General features: G+C 41.8%; 2 protein-coding genes across 2 annotated transcripts in view; both read right to left on the minus strand.

The window, feature by feature from the left end:
- Nucleotides 1–835: 835 nt before the first annotated feature.
- On the minus strand, nucleotides 836–12496 carry rab35b (RAB35, member RAS oncogene family b). The gene is made up of 6 exons (XM_072388556.1): nucleotides 12169–12496; nucleotides 10085–10135; nucleotides 9865–9988; nucleotides 4268–4392; nucleotides 3990–4114; nucleotides 836–3150 (listed from the first exon to the last, which is right to left on the minus strand). Exons 1-6 carry the CDS (start codon nucleotides 12218–12220, stop codon nucleotides 3022–3024), a joined length of 606 nt encoding a protein of 201 aa, XP_072244657.1. The 5' UTR covers nucleotides 12221–12496; the 3' UTR covers nucleotides 836–3021.
- A 273-nt stretch (nucleotides 12497–12769) lies between these two features.
- gcn1 (GCN1 activator of EIF2AK4) overlaps nucleotides 12770–18047 on the minus strand; it is a 31003-nt gene continuing 25725 nt past the window's right edge. Inside the window, exons 50-57 of the mRNA XM_072388557.1 lie at nucleotides 17231–17461; nucleotides 16912–17105; nucleotides 16277–16391; nucleotides 15842–15938; nucleotides 15484–15632; nucleotides 14915–15025; nucleotides 13520–13741; nucleotides 12770–13426 (exon numbers count right to left, since the gene is read on the minus strand). Coding sequence (XP_072244658.1) covers nucleotides 13301–13426; nucleotides 13520–13741; nucleotides 14915–15025; nucleotides 15484–15632; nucleotides 15842–15938; nucleotides 16277–16391; nucleotides 16912–17105; nucleotides 17231–17461 — 1245 coding nt within the window. The 3' untranslated portion in view covers nucleotides 12770–13300. The remainder of the gene's footprint in view (nucleotides 13427–13519; nucleotides 13742–14914; nucleotides 15026–15483; nucleotides 15633–15841; nucleotides 15939–16276; nucleotides 16392–16911; nucleotides 17106–17230; nucleotides 17462–18047) is intronic.

The raw sequence follows: 18047 nt of genomic DNA on the forward strand, positions 1-18047 counted from the left end.
ATGATGTAAAGCCACTCACACGAGTTCCCTGGTGAAAAATGAACATACTCCATTGTATTTCAAAGATATTCACATTTTCAGACGCATTTTGTCAATGTACGAACAAAAGTGAAATATGTAGAAATATACAAGCATGCTAATGTCACACTTTGAAAATAACTGTAGTATTGTACACTTTAGTGAAATATAATGAAAGAAAATAGACTAAGTTTTAAATGATCTGCAATTACTAAAGTATAGTAAAACAGTATTCACAGAATTATAATTGGAACAGTGTATTAAAGGTATATTTTCTTAATAGCCTAATGTTTTAGCATATTTTAAATTATATTTGAGCATAATTGTAAGTGTGCTTTTTACATTTCAGGTATTCTAACCCATAAACAAATAAAGGTACAGTCGTAAGTTCGAAAAGTACAAAAGATTAATTAAATAAGAGACCCTATTGGCAGTTTCGCAATAATTTTTTAGTATCTTTATAAAACAGCGCAAGTAAAGTTTATTCTACTAATCAAATTAGTACAGTCATTTACAAGTTGTCCCACTTTAGCTCTAAAGTACAATAAATAAATTTCAAATTCTTCTTTTTCTACAATTTAATTACAACTATAATAAACTAGTTGTTCCAGAATAGGAAAATTCAATTTAACTAATCAATACCATGTTTTAATCTGCCTGTAAGTCCTCAAGAATGCTCAAATTTCATCTACTTATCACATTTGTTTTGAGAGCTTTGTAGATATTAAAGAATGAGGATATTTGCTGGTTGTTGGGAAACAGCTTCTTCTAATAAAACACGATTTATTGTTCCAAAAAGAGTTTTGCCAAAGACCAGTTCACACTTCCTCCCATACATTTTTATTCACAATAAAAAACAGAATAGACATAGGTTTAAAATTAACTTCAGATCAAGCCTCAGATTACTGACAAATGACATCAGCCATTACGTGTCAAATATTTATTTCTTTAAAACGTTTATTACTGATTAAATTCATGTAGGGAAAATTGAATAGTACATCTTTTTTTTTTTCTCCAGTGTACAGCAAACCACAGCTGACGAGTGTGTTTCAACCGTAGCACACGGGCCATGTTTAACACATGCGCATTTTGGTGTGCTAATTACATGTGTATGTTCTATACTGAATATAAACACACAAATATACTTATATATACATACACATAATGAAGGGAAATCACAAAGAGTGACATTTGATACCATTTTTTTTTTTTTAGATGCTTCAGGTCACAGGGACCCCTCAACATTTATCAGGATCCCAATCAGTCAGCCAGAGTCCGCTCAGGGGATGAAAACTAAGTGTTTCCAACAGAGGCGTACGCAGCGCACTGCCGCTCTCTCCATTCACAACTCTCCCAAATTAAAAAATAAAGAAAAAAAAATGTCAGTACTAAACTGTGCGTGCTGCCACCGCCTCCGAGTCGAACCCTGGCAGAGAAGCTCAGGATCCAACGCTGCAGTTCGTCCCCGTTTGTTCTCACATTACCAGCCGCACGCCGAAAACTCCGACTGTTAACACTTCAGTTTGAACAGGTAGCGCAAGAGTTTAAACATTAGTCCACTGTTAGGAATATTCTGCAAGATGAGAACACGCAGTAAATTCATGACAGCTTTGACGCATGTCGTTACCTGTTACAGACCCCCTCAAACATGCTCAAAAACACACAAAACAAGTCTTCTATGGATTGGAGGTCACCATGATGACCGTAAGAGACCAGTTTTCACCGTTGGAGCTTCAATGAGGCAGCGAGTCCATCACTGTGAGAGGTCCTGATATGAGTATGCTGAGGGGAAGCGAAGGCCTGCGGCTGCAGAAAGACAGAAGACGAGGAGAGGAGAGGAAGAGGGAGGGAGCACTTCCTGAGGACTCGACGGGGTCCCATCAGATGCTGATTCACCCTGCCTCTTGGCCAACTGCGGGTCACTATGGCAACAGTCCAATGAGAGGCTCTCCTGAGCTCTGAATATTGTTCGTCTATGATATTGGCAGTATCATTGTCGTTTTTAAAAAAAAAAAAAAAAAAAAAAAAAAAAAAAAAAAACGGAGGAAAAAGGTTTGACAGAAAATTCTGAAAGCATAGTAAGACTGCAGTGAACGGTGCAGTCAGAGCTCCAGGACTGGGTTAATCTGCTCCGATGCATTAAAAGGACAAAAAAAGTCAAATAAAAATCAATTATCATTGGCTCAGCACTACTGGGAGTTAGTGGGGAGAGGGTGGGAGGCTTGGCAAAATACAGAAGACAGTACATAAGAGTCACCAGTTCTGTCCATGGGATTAGTTGCTTGAAATCTACCAATCAACAGCTACATCATCATCTGTGTGAATTTTCCCCCCATCAAGTCAAATAAAAAGACGTCTAGCAGGTCATCTCTTGGCGTGGGCTGTGGTGAGACTCCAGGGAGGTTCTGAGACCTCCACTCTTCCTCATACGCCCATCCAGACAACCGTGTCTGAATCACGCACACAGCCCCACCCAAACAAACAAACAAACAAACGAAAAACAGAACTAGAACCAAACAAGTCCAGGAGAGGTGAGCCCTCCTCCTCCTCAGGTACAGAGTCAACCTCGACTCAGAATGTCCCGTGTGCAGTGGAATGAGAAGGAGAGATGACGTACTGATGGAGAAACACGGGGGTTATGTGGGTAGAAATCTGAACATTATGGCGGTCAGTTGTCAGCTTTCAGGTCCTTTAACAAACGAGGACCTCAGGTCAACAGCGCCCATCCGCTGAATTCCAAATAAAACTTGATCTGACATCTAATAAAAATCTGTACATTTTTTTTTCTTTTTTTCTTTTTTTAAAGTCTTCATGATTAGTTTGTCCAAAGGGGACATTTTTCCATTTATTTAGTTATTTATTTTTAATCTTTCAACTTATATTTATTAAATCTTTATCTGCTCTTTAATTTAGATGCTCTGAGTCCCATCGTGTGTGTGTGTGTGTGTGTGTGCACGTGTGAGAAAAAGACGCCCCCGCCTTTCGTGGATGGCTTCCGGTTTGCTAGCAGCACTTTTTCTTCCGTTTACTGTTCCGGGTGAGTTTGACCACGTCGTTCTGTTGCTGCTGCTGCTGTTTGGCGAGCACCTCCTTCTTGGCTCGTAGCACTAGCTCCGTGATGCAGTTAAACATCTGCGGGGGAAGCACAGGCCAGAGGCGATTACTTTACCATGTATGCAGAGTTTGAACATTTCCCTTCCAATATGCATACTCTCTTATCATCATCATGGAACAGCAATGAAGAAATTCTACATCCTTCCAAGTGATTGATGTAGCTGCACTAATAACCGAGGGATCAATATCAACACGTCACTGCTTTTTGTGCTCTTCTTTTGTTATTTTATGCTACGCATTTGTAAACAAAAGGCGTTTTGCCCTTTACTTTGGCCCTAACCCTAACTATTTCACGGTATGTACGATAATATGAGACCCTCCACCGTACTGTACTATAACCCCAACCATTTGACGTTTGAACGGCGTAAACTGACGCCAAAAAACCTAAAACGTGTACAGATGACAGCCAGCTGTTTATACGCATTTCCACGAGGACACGTGGGGCCAGGAGGCTCATTCTCCAACGTAAAGCCGAAGAGGTCAAAGAGGTTATGTTTCACATTAGCATCACATTTTACGCTACCCAGCAACGATTCATGCTGAAAATACGGTCACCATCTTTTGTGTACTATGTCCGGGTCGACTGTCGAGATGACGGATGGAAACTTTGTCGATAATAGTGTATTTTTGTACGAGAGTGGCTGTCTGTGATCTGGAAATCTGGGGAAGGGTTTAAGTTTAATATGTCTGTGTGTTATATCATATTTAACTTCTGTCTGTACTGTGTTATAACGAGAAAATAATAAAGAAACTTAGTCGGTGCAGCATCAATGTCAATTTATAATATTCTGACAGCTGGACAGAAAAATGAGATCAACGTCCAGCTAACTACTCAGGACAAACACTGAGCGTTTTACCTCTTCGACGTTGATGTTCTCTTTCGCACTCGTCTCAAACAGGCTGATTCCCATCTGCTCTGCAAACTTCTGCGCGTCAGTCGTCTCCACTACTTTGGAGTTGGGGTCGTCGTTCTTGTTTCCCACTAAGAACAGATAGAATATTACCAAGGTGATGAAACGGAGCAAAGAAATATTTTTCCCACTGTCTGCAAATAAAAACTTGTGCGAAGGAGGCGGGAAGAAGGCGAGGCAGAGCCTGGACCTTTGAAAGCCCGCTGAAAAAGGAGCACACTCACCTAATATTCGGCACACGTCGTCACAGTTCTGGTTGATTTCATGTAACCATCGTTTAACGTTGACAAAGGACTCGGCGCTCGTGACATCGTATACCACTATGACCCCATGCGTTCCCCTGTAGTATCTGAGGATGCAGAGGGAGAGAAGCACAGCAAGCTTTATTGTTACCTGTTAAATCCAGAATAGAATTTAAAGTCACTCTCCTCACACATAACGCTCTTAATGACCGAGCTCCATCATATCTTAAAGATCTCATATTTGGATATTTTCCCAACAGAGCACTTTACTTTTGGTTCCCAGAGTTTCTAAAAGTAAAATGGTAGGCACAGCCTTCAGTTATAAGGCCCCTCTCTGTGGACCCAGTTGCCAGTTTGGGTTCAGGAAGCAGACACCTTCTCTAACTTTAAGGTTAGGCTTAAAACTTTCTCCTTTGATAAAGATTATAGTTGGAGATGGCTCAAGGTGACCCTGAAACATCCCATAGTTCTGCTGGGGGACCTCCCATGATGCACCTCTGCTCTTTACTCTCCATGTGCATGCTACATTATTGTTGTCATTAACTTGTGTTTCTCTGTCTCAGCAGGTATTTCTGGCCTGGTGTTATGGTGCTTGTTGTCCTCTCAAACCCCAGCTGGTTGAGGCAGATTGCCGCCCTTTCCTGGTTCTGGTTCAGTTTATTCTTTCCACGGTCACTTTGTGCACACTCAGGTGAGGGATTGGATCAAAGAGAAGTTCTGGTTTTTAACTGGCTGATTAGGAGTTCAACAGATTGGAATTGATTGTCTTATGATTGTATGATGACCTTACAAATCAAAATGTCATTAAGAAATACACTGAGCTTTGACACTGGCAAACATTCATCGTTTCATTAGTTTATTTACATCCAAAACTGCACTGATTTTTCTACAAATTTTATTGATAATGGGAAGGTCGGACCACAGTGCGATTTCTCCAGAACATCCCAAAGATTCTCCCTGGGTTTCAGGTCCGCAAAAAAATAAAATAAATGTAGTCAGCTGATTTCATTTTGGGCACATAATGTTTCAGAACCTAGATTTGATAAACTGAAGCATCCATAAATCATAACACCGACTCCACAGACTTCTACGGTAAGCACTCAGCATGATGGGTGCTGCTCTCCTTACCCCGATGCACCCATCACTCTGGAACGTGGGACATCTGGACTCAGACCACAAGACCTCAAACTGAAACCCTTTTTTTATCCATTAACCTCCCGTCATGGTTAAAAATGCTGAGCTCAAACGCCGTCTTTGTCATCATCTTACGACCAAAGGTAACCAGAGAAAATTTCTGTTTCTACAGTAATAGAAATTTAGGATTGTGTGTAAAAAAAAAAACAAATCATAAAAATGTGAACGGAAGCAAAGCAATCAAAATCTGAATTATGGGATTCAAACAAAGGCGCAAATCTGGTTGAGTTTTAGCAGCAGAAGCCTAGTCTATAAGACGTGTCCTCCAGCTCAGACCTTGAGAAGAAATGGCAGATGAAGCACTTTCAGTACCCCAGGTTATAAAGCTTTACTTAAGCAGGGGAAGAATTAACTCTTAAATGCATCGATTCTGGCGTTTCTGGTGTGGAAGATTGAAAAAGTGGAAGTGTGAAGCATCCAGACAGGCTATGGAACATGGAAGCACTTTGGCTTCTGTGAAGATAAACTAATTATTTTAAACATGATAAACCATATTAAACGTGTAAACACCCGACTAAAGATGCTTGCAATCCAGTGAACCCGTGAATAAATGACATCAAAGCTTCATCCCAACTCGAAAAGTAGCCATCACAACTTTTATCGCCCAAAACTTTCCTCCAATTTCACTCTTAGAACCCCATTTGCTTCATCTTCTCATTATAATTGCATGTTTCAGTTAAAATCAGCAATACAAATGCAGGAATGACCTTAGGAGGGATGTTTAATATGTCAGTTATGTGATTTCTGGGTTAAAAACCTCAAATCAGCGCTTCACCTGAAATTTCTGCTTGAAGAAACATTCTTTAAAGCTTTGGATCATAAAGCTAAAATTCACTGGAAATTGTCAGCTTGAGAGCATGAAAAACAGTAGTTGAAGTTGCTGGGTAAATGTATTAGATAAAGTGAAACATTTAGCAAAATGTTCAAGGATAAGTTTACACGAATGGAAAAATGTCTCGTAGCGAAAAGTGACGTGAATTTATAGAAAATATTTACTAAAGGTGACTGATATCAAGCAGAATTGGTTAGAAGTGATGAATACTCGATAAATGACTCAGAAAAGGTAACGGATAAAGGAGTTAATGGATGTCATTGGGTTAAAGTGAAGCTTTCTTTGCCTCACTCTAGTGATGAGTAGAAGCTTTTAAGAAAACAAGACAATTTGATGACTAAAAACTAATGTTAATCCCACCTTATTTTCACTTTTATATTATATATGATGAGAAATATGCTCTAAAAATAGGCATCTAAGGCTAAAGGCCACCAGGGGGAGACAGATGTCAACTTGGAAGTGATCCAATGTCATCACCTCAAATCTCAATTTATAAAAAAACAGTTTTTTATGTTTCTTTTCTTCCGTGCTTTATTGCCCACATCAACTGCATTTCTTCTACAAGAAACAGCACAGTCAAGAGAAATAACATTAGAAATATGCACAGATACAACATATAAAGGCAGAGTGTGATGAAAAGGAGGACAGGACACGCATCTGCCACCACACAGACAACGAAACAGTGGTCAGATCTCAGAGAGGGAGCATCCTCAGAGTAGCTGCACAGAGTCAAACAACACAAAGAACATTTTGTCTGGCTTACTATATGTGCATGTGTCAGTGTTCCTGCCTTCACTGACAGCGTCGGGATACAGTGTTGTCTGAGTACTGTTGAGGGTTTAATATTACCTTTTACTTTACATATTTAAGCATTGTACTTCTACAGAGTTGACACACTCCTTTTTGAAGGGAGCAACCATTGACCCCACGGTGTGATGGGTTAAAACAGGAGAGGACTGAGTTGAGTGTAGAGAAACTGCTACATGCTTACAGGGGGAGTCAAACAGGTGGGATGATGCCTATAGTGGGTTAGGGGGATACAGGGAGGAGTTTTCCCACATAGTGAGAAGACATCTGGATAGAGCAGAAATGGGGTACGAGGCTGATATCGGACCAAGGACCAACCAGGGAAAGCCAAGTCTAAACCACGGCTTCTAACCCACTTCTGGACCAATAACAGTTACATCATATTTGTACGGAAATATCAACGTATATTTTGCAAAAGAGTGATACCCTTTTTCTGTTCAGACTGCCTGGCAGAGAGAGGTCCACAGCGCTGTGTGACTTGAACCTTAAACCATTTAATCAGTTCTGAGCTAGACTTGGAGTTCGTATATCTTCTCACAGCCAAACGAACACAACAGTAACGGGCCACCGAAGGGGAGGGGAGGATGGCTCTGTGTGTGTGTCTGAAACACTGAACAAAGAGGGAAAACGTTCATAACCTGGACCCGGTTTTCACTCATCGTGTGATCAAAACACCCTCAATGTGAGTCCGAATGGGAGCTCTGTGGCCTGGTACTGACCCGTTTCATCCTATTTCTTGCCTGTCTCCTGCGTTTAATATTGTTACATCTCAAACTCCAAACATACATGTCAGTTTTTAGCTTTTAGATCCTAAAAGCAGCATTTTCATGTTATGCTGTGACCTCAGAGGTGACAGTTTTCAGCCTCAAGCCCAAATCAAGACCAGTGTTGTAACTGGAAGGTCTGACATATGGCCACCACCTCAGGTTGGTCTGCCTGAGTGGCCCGAGCAGGTCAGTGCCTACGATCCATCTCCAGAGGGAAATCTACTTAGGATCTAATGAGGCACCACATCACTCCACTTTGGTTGAGGGATTCCTGCAGAACAACTGGTGACAGCGTTTCTAAACTGGGACAGTCATAACCCTCAGCGGCTGATGCGTCAGCACCACTAATCATTCCATGCTTATTGGAAGATTTTGATTCCTGATAGTCACTAATAACTGTCCAACATGCCTTCCTGGTGTCGTTCAGGAGAATAAATGCAAGGACGAGGACGTGTCATAAATGCAGCCTCTGTCTGTTTTTTAAAGTCAAAAAGAGGTGATGTGACGCAGTTCACACATCAGTGTCGTTTATCAGACACTTCCCCTCACAGAGTGATGCCGCATTTTACGTGCATAGGTTTTTACTTGTGAAAGGGACACTTAAAAAAAAAAAACAGCAGCAGGAGGACACGACGGTTCGAAAGCTTCAGAAAAACCACCTCGAACAAACTCTATAATGAAGCAAAAAGATCAGCGGTTCCCCTGACGACAAACTGCACACTATTTATCTTAAATGTTTTGGATGCTTGACCTTCAGCTTATTCTGTCAAGTCAGTTGATGCAATCTTGCTGCAATGTAATCACAAGGGTTCATGCAGAGAAAGCTTTAAAGTTGGAAAAACATCAAATCAATGGATTAAATTGCTGATATGACATGATAGAGGAGAGTAGAACAATAGCTGTTAAGTAAACATATTGGAGCATGAAGCTGCATAAAAGTCTGATATTTACCTCTAAATACATTTTCATACTGCTCAAAAAAAGAAAACAGCATTCCATGACATCCGGCTTTTAAATGTAAGGAACATAATCTGCATTTAGAACCTGTGCAGAAGTCAGGATGGATGCACACGCTAATTTTCCATGAGGAAGGGGTTACAAGAGCACAGCTCACTTTATATTCATAAAGACACGCTTACAGATGGAAACATCTCTTATAGAGGCTGTGAAACTGACCGCAATAACCCAAAACAAACAAAACTGGATAAATAAATTAAAGAAAGACAACTGGCAGCCAAATATCAGGTCCCCTACGTGAGGATGGCATCTGCAGCCCAGTCAGAAATAAACAACTAGTCACAGCATGTGAGACACACGCTTAACACCACAGCATCATGTTCCCTGAGAGGTAGCGATAATCACGGGAAATATTCTGAATCTAAACACTACTACGGGGAATGGATTTAATCAGCTTGTTAACATTAAACAGTAAAGAAATCAACATTTTTCTACCAAGTGACTTGTCACTGTCACCTGGAGGCTAACTACTGCTGCATCCTCCAGTCTTACATCACTGTGATGCAATCCAAAGTTTTATTCATTAGCACTTGCGAGATGCTGAGTGAGGGTAAATTTGAGCAACCATTGGGTAGTTAACACACTTTACTTTCAGTTTCAGGACATAAATCTGTTAAGTTCACTCTAAAAAAGGACATGAATCGTCTTTTAAGGAGGACAAGCTGTTCTAAATGTGTCAGTGTAGAGGCACATGGATGTACCACGCTGTAAGAGACCCAGCTGCCACCGTCATGTCACAGTGCCGAACGAATGGAGCCTCCCTCTCACATCTGTAATTAGGATCTGTGGGGAATTCCACCCAATTTCACAGTGCAGCACCAACTTACTGTATTTGTCTGCAAACGGCTTCCTCCATAATATCTTATCTGAAGACTGCAAAAAGCCTTTCTTGGTTTCAGCTTTAATCACTGAAACGAAAAAACCCGACATGAAAGTGCAAATGTGAGTCTGGACCTACGTACGTTGAGGTGATGGTGCGAAAGCGTTCCTGTCCTGCTGTATCCCAGATTTGTAGCTTCACCTTCTCCCCGTTGATCTCCACTGTCCGGATCTTAAAGTCCACACCAATTGTGGTGATATAGCTACCTGTAAAGAAGCATGAGAATTTAAAAAAGAAAAAAAAGGTGTCAGGAAAGGCTAATAAACTGTAGAGACTTCAGAGCAGAGGTTAGAGCCACGCACCTGAAAAAGTGTTGTCTGCAAATCGTAGGAGGAGACTGCTCTTGCCCACTCCTGTGGAGGAAACACAGGCACAGGATGAGGTTTAGACTACGACTAGCTTCCAAACTGAGTAAAAGATATAAAGGAATAACCAAATGTTCTCTTAAGCATTTGACTATAAGCTTGTAACAAAACCCTACCCTTTTTTTTTTTTTTTTTTTAAATCTTGGTGGTTGGGACTATGCACCACACAGATCACTGTGAGTCAGGTTCTGGTTTCACATGTTAGATCTTAGAAATATGACAACTACAGACCGTAAACGGCAACGTCAACAGTTGCTCTAATCATTGCAAACCAAAAGATTTAGTTAAAGTTAAACGTGTCACACAGTGAATGTGCTGGAGGGGGGGGTTAATGTGATCATGTTTATAGCTAAACACGTTTAATAAATGCAGCAACACACCAAACAAAAGCCACAAAAGAAAGACAACAAACAGAAAAATATATCAGTAACACAACTGATTAAAAGAGAGGACGAGGAGTACAACTGAGATGGATCAGTGCTTAGTCTTTAAGAGATCACCTTTCTGGTTACAACTGGAAGTTAAGCATCTGCTGTTACGTAGCCTCCCTTTGATTTGTCTTGATACTGAAAGCTCTCAGGTTCCTGTGATCTCAGGGTTTTGTTCAAACAAACAATGAGCTTCAAACCAAAAGAGACATAACCAGCCTGAATATCCCATGCTTCAAAGCTGCCTAGCAAAAATTTAACATATCAGCAACAGAATCACTTCTATAGTTTTAATAGTGAAAGTAAATAAGAATTTCATGTTTCATTAGTGAGTGACCTTGAGTCAAAACAACACAAGTCAACCTCAGCATAGGTTAGTCATCTAGCACCTGGAAAATCTCATTTTCCAAGATCTGTAAAGGCACAGAAGTAAGTAAGTCTTTCCCAAATCATCTATGAGCAAAACTGCCGATAGCTGAGCAGCCTTGTTGCAGATGAAGGGACACTGGACACTGGACTCTGTGTGTGAGATCCAGAGAGGGGCTTGCTGTGCTGCCTTGTCCTGCTCTGAGAGCAACCAGCTGGTGGGGTAGTACTGCCAGGACTGGCCTGTCAATGAAAGCAAAGATCACTGCACACAAAGACTTCTAGCGGAATGAGGCTCTACAACAGATGGTGGAATAAAGTTAGAAAGTCAAGTTTAAACTCAAGAGAACGAGCTTATATCATATTTATATTGATTCTCAAAAGGCATCCACCTGTGGCGGTGAGATTGTCATGGATTTTAACAGAAAGGAGCAACGAAAAGTTAAATAACAAGTATTGAGTGGCGCTTGAACCCCAGAGATGGTCTTAACTGAGACACACATCATCTGATACTGACCACGTTGTTAGTATCACTTCAGTTTAGTTTGACTGGCTGGATTTGAACCAGTCTGCAGTGTAGCATTCCTCCACTAAGAAGTAGCTGAGACTTTCGTCCCAGCCGGCTAACTCCATAACAAAAAACAATTGCAATAACTTAACCCAACTTTATTGACTTCGCACACTTACTTAGGCTTAACTCCATTTCTTAGCAACCAGCTTCAAAGCCAAACAGAGGTAAATAAATAGTTACCGACGTTACCAAGCTTGAAACTCTGACGTTAGCCTAGCTTTTAACTAGCCGACGTTACACAGCTAATATGAGATACAAACAAAAGGCCAAAACAGGGGAATATGAGCCCCCGGGGCGGTATTTGGGTCGGTGTGAGTTTTGTCATGAAGCTAAAACAAAAACCTCCCTGAAAATGGAACAAAACAAATCAACTTCGAGAGGAGATCCTTTAAGATCTGTAGGCGGTATCCGGCCTGATAGGCTGACATGCCCAGTCCGGGCACACAACCTCCGCCCTGTCAATTGCATAGAAATATGGCGGATGTGTACGTTTCATAAATTATTTTACTGCATTAAATATCAATTAACACACAGCAAACAAGCACAGTTAATATACAGCGGGTCGTTAATTGTAGTTCTGCCTTATTCTTGCGTATTGAAAGAAAAAAAAAACGACAAGGCCCACTTCCCGTCCCGCATCCCCGGCGTCGGCTTACCGCTGTCACCGATGATGAGCAGCTTGAAGAGGTAATCGTAGTCCCTGGCCATGCCGGTAGCTGGTAGCTCACCCGCGCCTTGTGCCGCTTCTTTCCGTGGTTTGCTGCACAACTCCCCTGACCCGTAAAAAAAAAAAAACCCCACCGGTCCCCCTAGATATCAAAGACTACGGCCACTACTGACGCTTGAAACTGTTAGCCCCCCCGAGGCAGTGGCGTTGTTTTCTCGGGGTTTCGCGGCGTCAGCAATCCTTTCAGTCCGCTGCAAACAGCCGGAAACTCAGCTTCCTTCTCTTGTGGAGCTGCACCCAAGTGTGACCCGGCCTCACTGCGCAGGCTCCAGCTACAGCTCAGACGTCCCGTCCCATTGATGAGCGCTTCTTACATGCTACTGATGGGGCAGTCTGATACCGTCAACACCTACAGGCAGAGCAGTTTATACCTCCAAAACAAATATCTAATCGCACGTATTGCCTCCCAATTTCTCTAACAGTATGTCAATGTTAATGAATGCTAAAACAAATTTTATCTTAATTTCGCTATAATCCCTGCATGTGCAACCAAACCTCGAAGAAAACAGCATCTCAATATTTCACACACATTATTAAATCAAGATTTTTTTTATTTTGTATTGCCTTTTTACAACTTTTATCACCGATAAGAATGATTTGTCTTCTTATAAGAGATTGCTTTCCCCAAACAACTCTCACACAAAAAAATCCAAATAAAAATTAAAGACAGGGGGTACATGTTAAATGCTTGAAATTATGTTGGTAAAATGAGTAGCAAAACACTTAAATATCAAAACGGATTTGGCATTGTGTCTTCCTAATGAAGTTCAGCACAGGGGAGCGCCCTGCACATCACAAGATAAAAGAAACGAATAAGATATCAGGCTTAAAGACCACTAAAACAATGATGTAAAGCCAGATGGGGGGCAAAAAAAGGGAAAAAAAAAACAAAAACATTTTCATAGTTATATAGCATGTGGGCAAAATGTGTGAAAAGACAACCCATCTCAGCCTCTGCCCATGCACGGCAATCTGAGCATGTGTGATGAGTGTCTGAGGAAATGTTACTGTAAGTCAAGCTTCTGTCGACCTCCGCAGATTCTTGTACAGTCCTGCTTTAATCATGTCAAGATGGTGTCATCAATCTCTTCATTGGAGTCTTGCAGGCTGGCGATTTTCTTCAACGACCGGCGGTGACACTCTGACAGCAGGTCGTTACTGGCAGAGTCCAGAATGGCAGTAATACTCTGACATGAAAAACAGAGGAAAAAGGTTCAAAATCAGGGGTGTTGATTTTGATACAGAGACAGAGTCTAAATGCTGTGAATCTGAAGCCTCACCTGCATGGTTTCCTCCCCTTGGCGGAGTCGTAGCAGGTTGACGATGGTGTGCTCGCTCTGGGCTCTGACGGTGGTGTTTTTATCCTTGGTGTTGTCCAGCAGACTCTTCAGCACAGGCTTGATGACACTGACCTCAATGGAGGGTGGCGATGGCTCTCTGAATATCCACCACAAAACCCTCTCCGACACCAGTCTGATGTCACTGGACTGATTCTGAAGACCCTGTTGAATCACACACACACGATTATATGTCACTAAACAAACCCCACATCTACTACACAAGGCTCTGAAAGGTACCCAAAGGGTTCATCCTATTACAAACACGTCTTATGCATGCATGTGAAAACTGAAATGCATCTTCAGCTTATCAGAGGTCTAGCCGTGGAGGCAACAGGTGCAGGAGAGAAACCCAGACATCCCTTTCCCCAGCTCCTCCAAGGCGTTCCCAGGCCAGAAGGGATATATAACCCCTCAAGCTCCTCCCCCTATCTCTAAAGGCCTATTCAAACTCCGCAAGAACAGAGAAATCTGTTCCCTCTCCCTGGTTTAGGAGTTCTCACAGCTTGTTCTCAACACATCATCTGTGCAGAACTGTTCTTCCTGTGGTGTCCCACAACTACTGTGTGAGATTGGTCAGAAATTTTGAGTGGGCATGGTTAATGCGAAAAAGTGGAAATGATGCGAAAGGTTGTACAGTGATGGATGGTTTTGAAGTTCAGCTGGAAACATGCATAATTCTCAGACTCAGATTCCCACAATGCTTAGCTCGCATGCTGCAGTGAGGACTGCATCGTGAGGGCACAATGAAGACTTTACAGGCATTTGGCACTTGAGCTTCTCCTGAGGTATGAAATGTCCTGACCAGAATTAACTGTTCTCATTCACCCAAAGAAAACAAACAAATTGCTCTGTATGAATGAATCACTACCCCGATCTGTGACCATAGGTGAGGGTTCGAACAAAGATGGACCAGCTTCTGACTGACACACCTAATGATGCTGAGGAACACAACTGAGGATGTGTCCCTAACATCCGCTGGTGGTTAATTGAACAGTTATCTTGTGCAAAGATCCTTTTGAAGTACATGGGATTACTACCATCTTCTGCTATACTTTTGGGATCTCTTGTGAAACAATTGATTTCTTAGGTTATAAGTCAATTTGTGTTCCTGTACTTTTACATGAGAAAAAGCAAGCATGCTGGAAGAAGCTCTTCCTGGTTAGTTGTCCAAATATAAAGGAATAAGAGACTTGATATGTGCCTCACAAAGTCAAAGGCAGTGGTTGGTAAGGAGCAGTTTAGTGATTTGTTGGCACCAACTTCCTCATGTGTTTAAATACAGTAAGAAGGAAGTGAACAGAGTGTGATTATCGGCTGATTAAAAGGTTTTCTTACCTTTACAAATTGTGTGATGAAGCGCTGCGAAACACTGCTGCTTCCCTCCGTTTTCAGAAGATGCCTCATCAGGTATCCCATACCTCTGATCCCACTGGTAGCAATGGGAATCTGGAACAGGACAAAAGGAATGAACACACACTGTCAGAAACTGGTAGGAGACTTGGAGCTTCAGCCTAAACAGAGGATTGGATCAATCAGACAACATACCAATACATTTACTCTCATTTTTAATAGGTTTTTAAAAGGAAAAAGGATAAAGAGAACAACACAACACTGACGTCAGTCAGGTACATCTAAATGTCACAGTAAGGAGTCGTTTTCCTTAGCTTAAATTTTTAAATAAAAACATGTTAGGGTTCAACATTGTGTTGGACTATTAATGAGCCAGAAGTAGCAGGTTCCTGAGGGAGCTGCTTGAACCCAACCAGCAGAAACAGTCCTGGTGAAGAAACTGCTAAAGCATGTTAACTCTCCATAAAACCAAAATAAATGTCCAACAATGCCTATTCCTTCACAGGCAAGTTGATAAGGCAACCGTGTGTCTGCTGCCTAACACTTGTGCTCACCCTGTCAGCAGTAGCATTAGCTAAAATAGTCTCTGTCACAGTATTGCAGTACTCCTTCCCACACAGCTTCTCAGGAGCACATTTGACAGCTATGGCCAGAGCCAAGCTGCGGCCATGACGCACCATCCAGTCCACACCAGACACGTCAGCTGAAGGAGGCAGAGAAATATATTACCCAATGCTCTGACATTTCTGCTGATGCACATCTTTTTAATAGCCATTTCTTTTAATTTTTTGGACTTCTTCTTCATCGTGAGAAATATCATTGGAAATGTCTTTGTAACAGGGGTATGAAAAACATTGATTGTAATTTTTAGAAAGAAAAGGTGGCATGTTTGCATCAAGTACAAATACAAACCCAAGACATGCTGAAGTAACACAGTCTTCAGCTCCTCCTCAGACAGGAAGGCACACAGCTCACCAACACAGCCGGCTGAGGCCATACGGGTTGCATCCTGCATGCACAAACACGCACACGCAGACACACACAGACCAATCAGACAGCCAGAAAGGGAGAGGTTCTGTGTCATTTATTCTCAAAGTGACATGACTGCTCAAAACCACCTTTTCAGAAAACCACATCCTCTGTCTGACTTCCGTTTTTTTTACTGTGATCACAGACAAAATGACACCCCTGAGCGTACCTCTGTGAAATCTCCTCTAAGGGATTAAATATAAATGCTTTGTTTAATTGGTTATTACTAAATGTATTCAGTAACTACTGCAGACCCTGGAGTGAAATAGTGGGTGTGTGTTGACACAGATTTAGCCTCCTCTGCTCCTCTCATCATACCTCATCGTGTCCCAGCATGCCGAGCAATGTGGTGGTGATATTCTTTCGAATGGCTGGGTCCACTTTGGATCCAGCCCCCTGGATGACGAACCTTAAGGCTTGGAGCATCGTCTCCCTGTGAACACAAGCGAGAGCCAAAAAACCCCAAAACATCAGACTTTATGAAATAACATTTTCAAAACAATCATGAAATAGAGCACTGAACCGTTCATGTGTGGAGAATAAGGTGTAATGTTCACAGGATTCTTCTGGTCAAAAGTTTATACTCAACTCAAGTCATTTAAGTGAGTAGATACTGCATCTTTGACAACAGCTCAGTTAAAACATGAATGATCCATAAAGCCTTCAGAGATGAGATAGATGTGAAGTGAATAGGACATTACATTGTTTAAACATTTTTTCAGTGTCCTCTGGTGGACAAATGATGTAATGAAGATGTGTATAAAGACCTATTTCTTAGTCACCTCCTGCAAATTCTAATATGACTGCAAGGAGACGAGCAACTGATACTTAAAGCAATGTTTGATATTGAATTTTAAGTTGTAAGAGACTTTAATAAGATAATAATGACTGATAATATCAAAAGCACAACCTTTAGGATGATGGTTTCTAAGTTTTGAATTCGAAGTGCACACCTGACTCCAGAGTCCTCAGCGTTGCGGATAGCAGAGAGCTGCTCTGTGAAGAGCGGGTCGACCTTAGTGTGGATGGAAACCAGCTGACCCAGAGCCTCGGCAGCCCTCAGCCTCACCGCACGGCTGGAATCCTGCAGGGCCTTCAGGAAGGTGGTTTGCAGCTGTGGCAGGAAGGGCTTCAGTGCGATTCCCACCTGTTTTTGTTTTTGTTTTGGTGGGGAGGGTGACAGCCCAGAGGTTAGACTTCTAACTCAGACTTTGAGGGTGTTTACAACATTTTGTCTATGAGGTGCTCCGTCAAAGAGATGCAAGTAAGAACCTTAGCCAGCAGCAGGGTGAGAGTCTCCAGAAGAGCGGTTTTCACAGTCCAAGAGAAGCGGTCTCCCAAGATTCGGATAAGAGGTCCAGTTATGTTGACAACTGAAGGCCGCAGAGCCTCAGGAGAGGTCAGTTTGATGACCCCTCCTAAGGCTTTAGCTGCCTCTTCTTTCTGCTCAGGGCTGCCAGTGAGGACACCTTCTCTCAGGACTGGCAGGATACAGGTCACACCCTATGCAAAGAAAAAAAACAATGTATATAATTAAGAAAATAAAACCGTTAATTCAGGTTTTGTGATAAGCCTCCAGACTGAAAGTCTGTAACGCGTTTAAAAAAAAAACATTCCCTATCATTTCACAGGTACCACAGTGAAGCATCCAAATGTCTTCTTTATTTTCTGAACAGTAAAACCCCAAAATATTCAATTCATTAGGTCCGGTATGATATCATTCTTGTTTGCGAACTGAATAAGCAGACAAATGAGACAAAGACATGGGTGGATGAAGAAGGACAGACAGGACTTTGGTGAGTAGTCCTTTGCTATTACGACACATTCTTAACCCGTTCAACAGTAAATCTGAGCTGGTGAAATGGCTGCTGTAGTACAAGCACCACATTTGTGGCACTGATGTTACTCACGAACAGAAAAATAGGAAAGGGTCCATGAAACTGGTCTGCGGTGAAATGTAGTTGCGGACACAAATATAAAACATGTGAACCAGATTACTGTTCCTAGCAGAGTGAGTTAAGTTCTGGTTATTTAACAGAATTGCAGCTCAGGAGGGAAACTTAATGAAAATCATCATATCATAAGATAT

Source organism: Leuresthes tenuis, unplaced genomic scaffold, assembly GCF_036924035.1.
Source record: "Leuresthes tenuis unplaced genomic scaffold, fLeuTen1.0.hap1 SCAF_6, whole genome shotgun sequence".
NCBI lineage: Eukaryota > Metazoa > Chordata > Actinopteri > Atheriniformes > Atherinopsidae > Leuresthes > Leuresthes tenuis.

What these genes read in the sequence shown, in the direction of transcription:
- rab35b (XM_072388556.1), bottom strand. Translation starts at nt 12,220, where the DNA reads ATGGCCAGGGACTACGATTACCTCTTCAAGCTGCTCATCATCGGTGAC. An exon ending in CGACGTGTGCCGAATATTAG is followed by an intron (nt 4,115 to 4,267) that starts GTGAGTGTGCTC and finishes ATCTGTTCTTAG; the next exon opens with TGGGAAACAAGAACGACGAC. An exon ending in AGAACATCAACGTCGAAGAG is followed by an intron (nt 3,151 to 3,989) that starts GTAAAACGCTCA and finishes CTTCCCCCGCAG; the next exon opens with ATGTTTAACTGCATCACGGA.